Raw genomic sequence first — 13,606 nt, 5'->3', positions numbered from 1 at the left:
GCCGGTCTGGCCGCGGGCGGCGCCGGTTGTAGCTCCGACCCCGGCAACTCTACCCCTGGCTGCGAGGCGCTCCAAATCCAGCGCGGCCCGCGGCCGGACGCCCCAGCTCCGCGAATGTCGGGAGTCGGCAGCGTCGCAGCGCTGGGACACCAGCGGGAAGCGGGCAATGCCTTACCGGGTCGCCGTGCGGCAAGCTCCGGAGCGCTGTGGCCGCCGACACACAACATCGCGGAGCGTCGCTGGATTTGGAGCCGCGCAGCCAGGGGTAGAGTTGCCGGGGTCGGAGCTCCAACCGGCGCCGCCCGCGGCCGGACGGAGCCCCCAGCTCCGCGGCTCCAAATCCAGCGACGCTCCGCGAATGTTGGAAGAAGGCGGCCACAGCGCTCCGGAGCTTGCCGCACGGCGACCCGGTAAGGCATTGCCCGCACCCTGCTGGTATCCCAGCGCTGCGATGTCGCCGACTCCCGACATTCCCGGAGCTGGGGCGTCCGGCCGCGGGCCGCGCTGGATTTGGAGCGCCTCGCAGCCAGGGGTAGAGTTGCCGGGGTCGGAGCTCCAACCGGCGCCGCCCGCGGCCGGACGGAGCCCCCAGCTCCGCGAGGTTGGGAGTCGCCGACCAGGTAGGAGACTAAGAATTAAAGTTTCCCCCTTCACCCCGACTCCACCACCACCACATAAAATCCCTCCAAACTAACTGACTAACATTTATGCAATGATTCTCCCGGTCACCCGGGAGGAGGCAGTCGCTCCAGACTTTTCAAGCCGCCCGCGCTACCTACCTAATCTACGCTAAAAATCTTCCATTCTGAAATCCGAAAATGTCCGAAATCCGACAAGTGTCTGGTCCCAAGGCTTTCGGATAAAAGGTTGTGCACCTGTATTTCCTTTACAAGAATTGTTGTCAGTATTACATATGCCCATATATAATATGTGATAAAAGAAATGTTGACAATTTATAATTTTCCTTTAGTATGGTGAAAAACAAGCAGATAGAATGGAACTATAAACTGCAATGAATGATTTTATTTTGTGTTGTAAAATTATATATTGAATATAATTTTGTGTTTGATATAAATGCATTACCCTGTGCAATATTAGTTAGAGAGACGGCATGATAAGCCTCAGTGTCCAGGATTGATATGGAAGGAAAAGCAGTCAGGAGTATCACCTCTGATCACTACCCACAGACCTCTGCAGAAGTTCATGCAAGTACTCAGGAACTAAGGATGTAAAGCCAAACACAATGACAAAAGGACACATATGCAGACCTATTCAAGAGATATTGAAAGGAAGTTCGCTTTCATTGTATACTTGCCTTTTTGGCAATTTGTTGAATTTGTTGAAATAATTTGTTGAAATATACCAGATCTCTTAGACTTTTATTATAATCATAGCCAGAATCATTCTCAAAACCATTCAGACAACACCAATGTAAGTGTCGAGATTAGGAGGAAAGCAAAACACTGCAGATGTAGGTTGATTGTTATTAAGTTATGCAGGGCTTATTGTGTTGCCATTTGTCAGTGTCGTAAATTTAGATCTATATTTTTTCCTGTAGAACTGTTCACGACTGCAAATTCATATATGGCAATATCCACACTCGTTCCTGCATCTATACATGAACATGATCATGTTTTTATATGTTTTTCTTTACATGTATCTGCATGTTTGATTATTTCCAAAATTCACATGGATCTGTGATTTCTTTTCCTGCTCTTTAATTTTTTTTTTTTTTTTATGGGCTTAGTGGCTTGGATTTCCCCAAGAAGATGGCAGGAATTTCTCATTGTAACTTATGATACTCATGCAAACATGAAACTTTGAAAAGGAATGCCTGTGGATTCATTCACTGTGATGTTTGTACAGTTTCTTGGGGAGTTGATCAAGTAGGGAGGTTAGTACCTGACAAAGTATATTAAATTATGAAAGGCATAGATAGATTAGACAGTCAGAACTTTTTTCCCCATGAGGGAAATATCAAGTGCTAGAGGGCAAAGCATTAAGGTGAGTGGGGCAAAATTTAAAGATGTGTGGGGTAAGCTTTTACACAGAGGGAGGTGAGTGCCTGAAACCTCTGCTGATGGTCATGGTGGTGTCAGAAACGATAGTGGCATTTAAGAGGCTTTTGACAAGGCACATGAATATGCAGGGAGATAGGAGTTGGCCTTGGCACCATGTTCAGTATAGACATTGTGGTCCGAAAGGGCTGTTCCTGTGCTGTACTGTTCTATGTTCTATTTTTTTAGGGCCAATTTGCTTCGATATGTGCGTCAGATAATTTGCATCTAATAAAAGCATTTTTTTTAAATTAGGACCCATGGATTGGTGTATGTGTCTGATCTGTAGATATTTGCAATGGATCATGTTTAGCAACAGTAGGCTGTAACTTCCTGGTAGTGGAAGGCTGCCCTTCTTCAGCAATAACATAGGTGCTAACCATGCATTTATATTTTGCTGATCCTTCAGTGTCAATATTTTGTATAGTCCCATCCTATTCTAAAAGGGAGAGATGCTACACAGTGACATGGTCATGTTATGCAATGGTGACATTTGATAGACTAGAAAATGCCCAATATACAAAACAGCTGAAAGAAAAATCTGACAACCAGTAAAGCTACATCTCAAGCTTTACCAGCTGTCAAGAATTCTGAATGTCCCTGGCATTATAGGAACATCCAAAAACAATTAAAATGAATAAAACATATATAGGAACATCCAAAAAAAAATAGTAGAGCAAAATTATTTATCCAATCTAATGTGAACTTGCTCTTCTCTCTCATGACTCAGGTCCCCAGGTTCAGTGACGAGGTTTTCCACCACAAATACTGGGGACTTCTGCAAGTTCAAGGATCACCACCAGATTCCATAAGGAACAGTTGGGAAACTGCTGGTAGAACTCGCATAGCAAGTTGGAGACCTCCACAATTGCCCGGGAATAGACAATAGACAATTGACAATAGGTGCAGGAGTAGGCCAATCGGCCCTTCGAGCCAGCACCGCCATTCAATGTGATCATGGCTGATCATCCCCAATCAGTACCCCGTTCCTGCCTTCTCCCCATATCCCCTGATTCTGCTATTTTTAAGAGCCCTATCTAGCTCTCTCTTGAAAGCATCCAGAGAACCTGCCTCCACCGCCCTCTGAGGCAGAGAATTCCACAGAATTCCACCACTCTCTGTGAGAAAAAGTGTTTTCTCGTCTCCGTTCTAAATGGCTTACTCCTTATTCTTAACCTGTGGCCCGTGGTTCTGGACTCCCCCAACATTGGGAACATGTTCCAAGTCCAAGCCCTTAACAATCTTATATGTTTCGATGAGATCCCCTCTCATCATTCTAAACTCCAGAGTGTATAAGCCCAGCTGCTCCATTCTCTCAGCTAATGACGGTCCCGCCATCCCGGGAATCTTCCAACCTCCAAAATTTAGGAGTAAAAGTCAGCAGTTCGGGCCTAAGCATAGTGTTTGCAACAGACCTGAGGCCAAGTTATATTCTGAAGAGATACCTAAAATAGCCACCAGGGAATGCCCAAAACCTTTATTTCTATGGACATCCAGAGGTGCATTACAGAGAGACCATCAGCTAAATTGGAAGCTCGTGGAATAGAAGAAGAATTAGCGGTTTAAGATTTGACTGAGTGGCAGAAAATGGACGATTGAGTTAAGGTTGGATGTTCAAATTGGCAGCATAACTAAGATTAGCGTTGGGGTTGGAAAGATCAGTTGTACTTGGATGACATGATAGAAAACAACATATTTAATTTACCTGGCATGGCAAAACCGAAAGCATTATAGACAAGAGCATTAATTTATAAGGAGCTAATGGATTAGGCAAATGCACAAAACAGGACTGATGTGACAGAATACCTTCCAAATGGTGTTAAACCAGAAACAATGGAGATCCAAAGGGGGCTGGATAAAGTATCACAGACAGATACTGAAAATAATAGGGCAAATATAATACTGGATTTTATATTGAGATTTTATATAAAATACTGGATTTTATATCGAGAAATAAAATTAAAAGAAATTGAGAAATTCTGCTATGTCGTGATTGGACCATGCCTGGAGCACTGGGTGCAGTCTGTGTGCTACAAGTTGGGAACGATATTTTGGCCTTAGACAGGGTAAAGCAGATTTATCGCAATAATATCTTAATTCTGAAATTCAACTGAATCTTAAGGATTACATAATAAAGAGAAATTATGCAAAGGCCGTACTTCATGCAATTTACAAGGTTAAAGGGTTATCTGACAAGTTTTCAAGATAATAAAGGGAACAAATACCAGATAAAGATAAACTATTTCCACTGATTTAAGAGTCCATCGAGGGGATTTATCGCAGTCGCTGCCTTAAAATGGCTGGCAATATCATCAAAGACCCGCACCATCCTGGCCACACACTCATATCCCTGCTACCTTCAGGTAGAAGGTACAGGAGCCTGAAGACTGCAACAACCAGGTTCAGGAATAGCTACTTCCTGATACATTTCGTTGTCTCTGTACTGTACACTGACAATGACAATTAAAATTGAATCTGAATCTGAATCTTCCCCACAGCCATCAGGCTATTAAACCTGGCTTGGACAAAACTCTGATCATTAATAACCCATTATCTGTTATTTGCACTTTATCAGTCTATTTATTCATGTGTGCATATGTTTATACAATGGTATATGGACACACTGATCTGTTTTGGAGTAAATGTCTACTATGTTCTGTGTGCTGAAGCAAAGCAAGAATTTCATTGTCCTATCAGGGACACATGACAATAAACTCATTTGAACCCGAGATGAAATGGCAGTCTAAAAATTGAAGTGAGGAATGAACACGTACTCATAAATTAGTCCGTCTGGAACTGTTAAACTCAGATTATGAGGTTGTTAGATTTTTAATGGGAACTAGACCAAGTGCAGACCCATTGGGAAGGGGGGAGGGGGGTTTGGAGCGCTGGAGTGCCCCTCTCTCCCAGAGTGGCCCGACCTGCCTTGGGAGTGCATTGTGACGTCACTCGGATTTTTTTATCCAAAATGGGTGAGTTTGAAGAAATCGGGCTGTTTTAAAAAATTCAACAATTAATAACCAGAAATATAGATGGAAATGCGACAGGAAGATATTTATCGCCACCATGGGGAAAAATGTGAGTAGGATTTGTGAAAATGGGAAGGCTGTGGCCTAGCGTTTGGAAGATGATAGGAATTAACCAGATTGACACATACAGAGACACGTCGTGGGCACAAACAAGACAAAGACTTTTAGTTATATAGAGATAACAATGGGAATAAGCAAACTTTGTTTTAGCCAGTCCCTTAGGATTTCGGATGAGTTGCTTTCATTCTGGTTCTGAGGTGGCTGATAAGGCCAATATAAGACCTTCATTGGGCAAGTGTGGCTAGTGGGGTGGTCAGGTATGTGGGATGTGAAGCAATGAGCTCCTTCTGCTCATTACGTTAACCTTCTGCATGATTTGTTTAGTTTAGGGACACAGGATGGAAACATGCCCTTTGACCTGCTGAGTCCATGCTGACCATTGATCACCCGTTCACACTAGTTTAATGTTTCCTTCTTTCTCATCCAAGCCCATACAGTTATAGGGAGAACGTGTAAACTCCACACTGACAGAACCCAAGGTTGGGATCGAACCCATGTCTCTGGTGCTGAGAGGCAGCAGGTCTTACTAGGTGCACCACTGTGCCGGCCAAAATTCTCAGTGTCCTTCCGAATGCTCCTTATCTACTTTGAGCTGCCTGGATGGGCTCAGAAATCTTATGTTGCATTTTTTTTTCTCCATAGGAGGAGGATATATTAAGTCACTGAACAGGCACAACAAGATCTGAAAATTAAATGGGTGAGTTCTATTCCAACATTCATTTAGTAAAATTTGCTTGGCCATTTGCAGAGAGAATGACGAATAGTTTGAGAGAGACATTGACAAAGGGAAAAGAGGGAGAAGAGTGGAAAGAAAGACTGAAGACAGGATAGAAAAAAAGGTAAAGTAGCAAGATGGGAAAGAGAGAGGAAGGGAATGGAGAGTAATTGATTTTAAAATTATTTATAAAAATAGAAAAATCGCTGCAGAACTTCACCTGAATTCATCGTGAACTAATAAGTTTGTAAAATCATGGATCATATTCTGCTAAGGCAAGATGCAAACCAATAATGCTTCTTAAGATTATACACATTGAAAGTAAACTAAAATGATAAATAAAAGAGTGTTGCTTGAATCCTGATGTTGCTCTTCAGCTTATGGAGATGCCAAAGCAAGCGAGGTCTGCACACAAGAGGAGAAGTCAGACCTGCAAGAATCATGCTCTTGGTGCCTGTAAGCAGCCCCTCCAGGAAAATCCTAGGTGTTGACAAAATGAAATGGAGGTGTCCAGGAATGATGAGTTGTCGTCTTTCCTTTTCACACAAGCATACATGGAACAACAGCCCAGCTTTAGTCTCAGTCAGGATGGAGATTCGGTGGGTCATGCACTTTCGAGCATTAACTGAGAGACACAGCCAAAGCAATGATGATAATCAACAGTACTACTGCAATGCATATTCCTATAAAGATCATTTTCTGTGGGAAGGGAAGAAAACAGTTTGGTGAGGCTCGGCATGCAAATACGCACATCACACAAAGAAACTGCAGTAGCAAATAAAACATTCAAAATGTGATGCAAATTTCTGGCTGACAACTGGGCATATGTTACACACTGGAATAATACATTCAAAGTCATGACAGGAGACCAAACATGTCCCCACATATCTATGGCTCAAGGTTGGATAATGTTGGATGGCCAATTGAATAATGAGATAAAACCATGGCAGCACATGTGATGGGACTGTGGCAGTGTGTTCAGAGCACTATAGTCCCCACAGAGCAGCTCAGAATTTTTTCCAATAAAGAACCTTTAGAATGAGGTCTTACGACGTTTACTTTCAGCATGAAGATTCAGACTGCTACTAGAGTGCTTGGGTGTCAAGTTAGGGAAAGTAGCTTTTAGTTAGGATGGAGTCCCATCTTGCTACTTTATAGAGATGTGTAAGATCATGAGATGAATAGATTGGGTAGATGCACAAAGTCTCTTGCCCAGAGAAGGTGAATTGAGGACCAGGGGGCATAGGTTTAAGGTGAAGGGGAAACGATTTAATACGAATCTGAGGGGTAACTTTTTCACACAAAGGGTGGTGGATGTATGGAACAAGCTGACAGAGGAGGTAGTTGAGGCAGGGACTATCCCAACATTTAAGAAACAGGTAGACAGGGACATGGATATGACAGGTTTGGAGGGATATGGACCAAATGCTGGCAGGTGGGACTAGTGTAGCTGGGACATGTTGGCCGGTGTGGGCAAGTTGAGCCGAAGAGCCTGTTTCCACACTGTATCACTCTATGATTCTATGACTCAGTGACCAGTTGCAGACAGGCATCGCATAAGACTTCAGGGCTTTTATTACAAGCATGAGATCTGCTTCTCACAGATCAACAGCCAGCACCAATGGTTTGCCCAGACTATACAGTGGGTGGCAGAGCCAACACAGCAGAACATGCATGCTGCCCCCATGCTTCTCTCTGCCAGGGCATTGAGGTGACAATCAGTTTTTCCGTTCAGCACATGGTCCATCTTAAGGCTCGGTTTGTCATAAATAGGCACAGCATCAAATCAAAAACACATCTTAACACACAGCAGCCAAGCTCTCAAGACAGCATTTGGAAGAAGCATGGAATTCAAGCAGCAATCATCAAGCCTTAGAATATCTGCAATTCAACAATAGTACGGAGATTGTGTCAAAATGGACAAAAATAAACCAGTAGTAGAGGACAATGCACCTGTAACTTGCTTTGTGTATCTGTGCACAACTGCTTAGCTGTTAAGATTGTCAGGTTGAAATGATGCCAGCATACAAGTCCAATGCTGGCGGTCAGTGCAGAAGCCACTGGTAGGATGTAGGATTTGGAGGAAGTGGGCTGTTGACTTGCTAACACTATGGCATCGTCTAGGTACTCATTTAAAAGGCAAAGCTTCCTCAGACATGATCTATCAGTCAGTTGCTTCTGTTCACGTTATGTGGTGTGACAATATTGGCAACTGGTGCTATATGCCTGTAACTATTCTCTCCCAGAGGGAAAAAGGATGTCGTGATTACATAACTGCTAAATCCAGGTTTCAACCATCATTTTAGATGCACTAATATGTTTCTGTTTAGTTTTAATGAGCATATATTTTTCCTTTTTCTGAATTTTGTTGCATTTCTTTTCAGCAACTATTATAAAACTTTATAATTACTCTTACTTTTCCTGGAATAAATAGGAATTGAAGATGCTCAAACATCTCCTGGACTATTTGTCCATCATCACTATCCCCTTTATATATTTTAAATAATTGCAAGTCATGTTAAACATGCCTTTCTGACCTGCGTAGTATGACCGAATAATTAGGAAAATTCACTGTTTGCTGTTCTAATAAAACTTTCAACTAATTATGCTAAAAATATTAATAAATCATCTTTAAGAATTTCATAAGAGTTTTTTGAGTTTCTAGAGGCGGTAACAAAGGAGATGGATGAAGACAGGGATTTTACATGCCGTTTAAATTGACTTTTGTAAGGCATTTGATAAGGTCCCATGTGGTAGGCTATTGCAGAAGGTTAATGCCCATGGGATTCATGGTGAGCTGGCTAATTGGATCCCAAATTGGGGGTGGTGGAAAGATGTTTTTCTGATTGGAACTCAGTGACCAGTGGTGTACCGCATGGGTCGATGCTGGGACCTTTGCTGTTTGTGATATATATTAATGACTAGTGTGTTTGTGTGGGAGGTATAATTAGTAGGATTGCGGAGACACAAAAATCGGTGGTGTTACGAATAGCAAGGAAGCTTGTCTAAGACTACACCAGGATTTAAATCAGATGAAAAGTCGGGAAGAGGATGAACGGTTGGAATTTAACCCCAACAAGTTTGAGGTAATGAATTTTGGGAAGTCAAGCAGGGGCAGGTTAAATGTTTGGAGACTTAAGGAATACTGATAAACAGAGGTCTAGGGGTTCAAGTCCATAGTTCCCCAAAAATGGCACGCAGATCAATAGGGTGGTGAATAATGTATAGAACATGAGGCTTCAGTGGCGGGGCATGGAATGTAAAAGTTTGGATGTTTTGTGGGAATTTTACAAGACACTGATTAAGCTGCGTGAAGTACAGTATTTTTGCGCAGTTCCTATTGCCACACTTGAGGAAGCATGTGATTGCACTGGAGAGTGCAGAGGAGATTCATCAGGATTGGAGGACATTAGTTATGGGGAGAGAGTGAATAGACCAGGCTTGTTTTCCCTGAGCAAAGGAGACCAAAGGGTGACCTGATAGAAGCATATAAGATTCTGAGGGATACAGAGAGATTATGAGGGTAGATAGTCCACAACCTTTTCTCATGGTAGGGCGTGAATTTTAAGGCGAAAAGATGGAGCTTTGAGATTGATATCTCAAACATGCTGGCATAGGAGGTGGTTGGATCAGATTAAATGACTACATTTAAGAGGCATTTAGACATAATTTAAATAAGCAAGCACAGAGCGATACAGTCCTAAAGTCAGATTAGTGTAAATCGCAAAAAGGTTGGCATGGATGTTTTGGCAGAAGGGCCTACGTTTATGCTGTGCAACTCTAAGAGTCTTTATATTCACACCCTATACCATCAAGGCTGCAATGATGGGAAATAATAATTTCTCCGTGTCCTACTACCTGTATATCCTAGAGACTAATTCTGACATAGTTGTAAAAATTAACCAGAAGTTTCTCTGCTTATTTTCATCAGCCCAATTAGGTGAATTTCTCCAAACCAACTAAAAAATAGATTTAATTTGAGAGGACTCCTAATCACCAATTTCCACCCACAAAACCACATCTTATCCCTACACACATACATGCAAGCAGAGCTGATTAGCAGTGATTATGTTAGTTAAGGATGGCACTTTAATTTATGCTCATAGAAATCTTTTTTTTTTTTCATTTTTAATAGATCACATTTTTAATTAAACTAACTACGAAGCTATTGGCCGCACACTGATGAAATGATTCAGTCAAGGCTATAAAAGATATGTTTATTGACTGTATCAGATTCCCAGAGATGGAAGAGTGGACCCATATTAAAAATTTCTATTCTGATGAAAAATCCATTTTAAATGGTATTAATAAAAATGCCCTAAAGTTATTTCTTGGTGTAGTTGATGAAAAAGAGATAGACGTTCTGTTCTACTGCCCAACTGCCCTTCATTGAAGATTTTAATTTAAACAGGCTTGCACAATGAACCACCAAAATTAAACCTTGGGCATGGTTGCCTGATTGCCTAACCCAAACTGATCAGTAATTTATGTTCTAACATATGTAACAAACAATAGAATTTGGTTTTTAATCTAAAACAGGCTGCAGCTTATGAATTGTATTTGCTTATTTTGAATTGTTAATTAACAAGCTAGCATGTTTTTAGTAACAGAAGGCAGAACACTGGAAGAACTCAGTGGGTCATGCAACGTCCGTGGATGCAAGAGGGTAAGTAAATATCTCAGGTTGGGATTCTACATCAAATCCAGACCTGCCAGACTCTTTGAGTTCTGTTTATCGATCCAGATTCCAGCATCTGCCGTCTCCTTTGTCCTCTAACATTTCTTTATGTTTCAAACCCATCCCCCATACGACAATTTTTTAATCAATTAATTAATTAATGATCAGGCTCAGCAGCATTCTTACCATTCAGTGACATTTGGTGAACTCACACCTATCAACAGAGTTTTATTTCGATTTGAAGTACATGTATCCTTGATTGCTTGCATTAGAATAAATGGCAATAATGCTACTGTAATAGATGTATGCGAATCAGAATGATTAAATTATAATAAATACACTCTATGGATATACGGATTGTTGGAATAGATGAAAATATGATAAATTAGTGGCATTAATTGGATTGTATGGAAGCCAATTAAGTGAGGACAAAACTGAGGTAGATTTTGCTAAGTGTAATCTTTAGCTTGATTGGCTCCAGATAGGTTGGGCTGGAATTAATATCAAGTAGCAGAATAAATGAGTTGAGATTGATTTGAGGTAGATTATAGTGGACAGATTTTAATAGAAATGATTCAATTATACTGACTGCTTCTGCCCACATCTGCAGAATGAATATTTCTTATCCGTTGATTGTAAAACTTCAAAAATGGCCCAGACTAAGTGACCTAGTCCAAAACCAAACATAATTGAGCAGATTTTAAAATAAACCAGTCAGCTCTTGCCCAGGGCTAATGCAGGAAGTAAAACAATAATAATGCTGGTACAACAAGGAAGCTTAATCGAGGCACAAGTGAGATATGTGGGTTTTTTTTGTTGTTGGATGGAGACCTTGCCTTACACGAGGCCTTGACAACTGGTGAAAATGGGTGATACATACAGTGGCCAAGAAAATGGAAAATCAGCTGTGTTGTGCTGACCTGTTATATACAGTTGGGCAAATAACATTGGATTGATTTATTTCAAAATGATTAAATTTAGATAGATTATAACAGAGTGAATTATATCAGGATAGGTTTATTTATAAGACACTGCAGCGGTATTGATTTGACAAGGACATATTAAATTCCCCGATGGGAGGGATGCAATAAATAAATACTACTGGACAAATTGCACCATCTGAGATTAGATCCTACTCATTGATTTATATTGGAGATAGATTTAAACAGGCAATGCATCATTTAGGCATGATGGGTGTCATGGGTTATGAGGAAAAGGCAGGAGAATGGGGTTACGAGGGAGAGATACATAAGGAATATGTACAGGGAATAAATTGCACTGAATTAGATGCTGTTAATATTAGCAAAGTCTCAAGATAGATGGCAAGAGGAAAATAATGGTTGATTGGTTTCTCCTCTGTTCTCCACCATGTCATTGTATGATTGTTAAATCACTGTGTGCAAGTCCTGCCTCACAATTCTTCCAATCCCTCTGTAGATGGAGCTGGCAAAATGTCACTTTACATTAGCTTGTATAAATGACAGATGGTGTATTGGCTGCTTTTGGGATCAGAGGTATGAATGAAAATGGCCTTTCCAGACAATGGGCATGAAAGACTGTGTCGGAAAGAACTGCAGATGTTGGTTTAAATCGAAGGTAGCCACAAAATGCTGGAGTACCTCAGCGGGACAGGCAGCATCTCTGGAGAGAAGGAATGGGTGACGTTTCGGGTTGAGATCAGTCTGAAGAAGGGTCTTGACCCGAAACGTCACCCATTCCTTCTCTCCAGAGACGTTCCCTGTCCCGCTGAGCAACTCCAGCATTTTGTGTCTCGGCATGAAAGACCCACTGAATGTAGTAAATGTCAATACTAAGAAGTGTACGCATCTCTCCCAGGGTCCCACACCAAAAATGTTGCTTGACCTCATATTATTCTTAACCGACACTCTTTAACATACATCACAGAATCGGCTGATGCATGTGTTCTCTGCATCACACACCACTCATCACGAACTATGCCTCGCAGTGTGTTACTGTGCAATGTTGTGAATAGATTAACATATTCACAAAGGTAAGCTTACATCATCGCCCAATTTTCATGTATCTATTTGAGATGTCAGATCACTTTCTTCACTTAGTTTTTACTTCTACTTTCATCAAAAAGATGTTCTGCTTTTTACAATGTGGGACAAATAATAATTGCTGAAACATAGTTTCACCCTGGCAAACAACAGCAATGAGATGGGGAAAGTGATTGCAAGATTTATAGTGTACATTATGATCTAAGTTTACGTCTAAGTTATAGAGAGTTATATGCAGCACAGGATCGCATGCTCCTGGACGCTATTTTTAACGTGCCTCTAGAATATCTTGTTTCTGATTTATAAATGTTTGAGTTACACCTTTTAAATACGTGAAAAACTGTGCAGCAACATAATGCAATGTGTGCACTTCTGAACTGTCGAAATTTCCTGAGGTGAAGAAAGCAGTTACATTTCTGTGAAAGACTCACAGTCCCAGAGCCAATTATAATATGTGAAGAGTATAATTGTTATCACTGACAGTCATAAAGCCAGTCGTGTGTGCAGAATATATAACCCTCATAAATCTTATTACAGCATGGGCCCCCCTCGGTGGGAGGGAAGTCGACCAACTGATGGAGTAACAATTATAGACACACACGTGCACAATGAGATGAATACAGGGTTGCAAAACTTTTTTTTTTGTACGGTCTCTTGTGATGGAATTGGGGACGCACAGTGAGGTCATCACGCATGCAGGGTTGTTGACGTGCACTACTCACCCGGCGCGCTTTACTCTGGTACTTAACCGCCTTTTTTGTGTCAGACACTGCCCTCTCTACGTAGTCAACTGAGTGCTCGACGTTGTATTCGATCCTGTCTATCATCTCTCCCTGGGCATCGAGGAAAGAGCAGACACGCATGAAAGTAACACAGGAGCTTCAGCGGCCATTCTCCCCAGTCACTTACCCGCCGGCTGGTACTCTTAAAATTAACTGCTTTTTTTGTGTTCTCCTTCGCGTCGCCTATGTAATCCGTTGCATTAACAACGTTCCTCTCAATGCTGTTGACCACATCACCCTGAAACAGAAGGAGAAAGATTCACT

General features: G+C 41.5%; 1 protein-coding gene across 5 annotated transcripts in view; it reads right to left on the bottom strand.

The window, feature by feature from the left end:
- LOC129710784 (syntaxin-1A) overlaps positions 1-13,606 on the bottom strand; it is a 195,271-nt gene that overhangs the window by 10,518 nt on the left and 171,147 nt on the right. The window contains exons 9-11 of one of the 5 annotated variants that reach the window (XM_055658026.1): positions 13,470-13,580; positions 13,283-13,393; positions 4,551-6,560 (exon numbers count right to left, since the gene is read on the bottom strand). In XM_055658026.1, coding sequence (XP_055514001.1) covers positions 6,483-6,560; positions 13,283-13,393; positions 13,470-13,580 — 300 coding nt within the window. In that variant the 3' untranslated portion in view covers positions 4,551-6,482. The other 4 variants (XM_055658025.1, XM_055658024.1, XM_055658022.1 and 1 more) reach the window with 4 other exon arrangements.

This window comes from Leucoraja erinacea, chromosome 28 (assembly GCF_028641065.1).
Source record: "Leucoraja erinacea ecotype New England chromosome 28, Leri_hhj_1, whole genome shotgun sequence".
NCBI classification, from domain to species: Eukaryota; Metazoa; Chordata; class Chondrichthyes; order Rajiformes; family Rajidae; genus Leucoraja; species Leucoraja erinaceus.
This window is presented reverse-complemented; position numbering and strand designations above follow the sequence as displayed.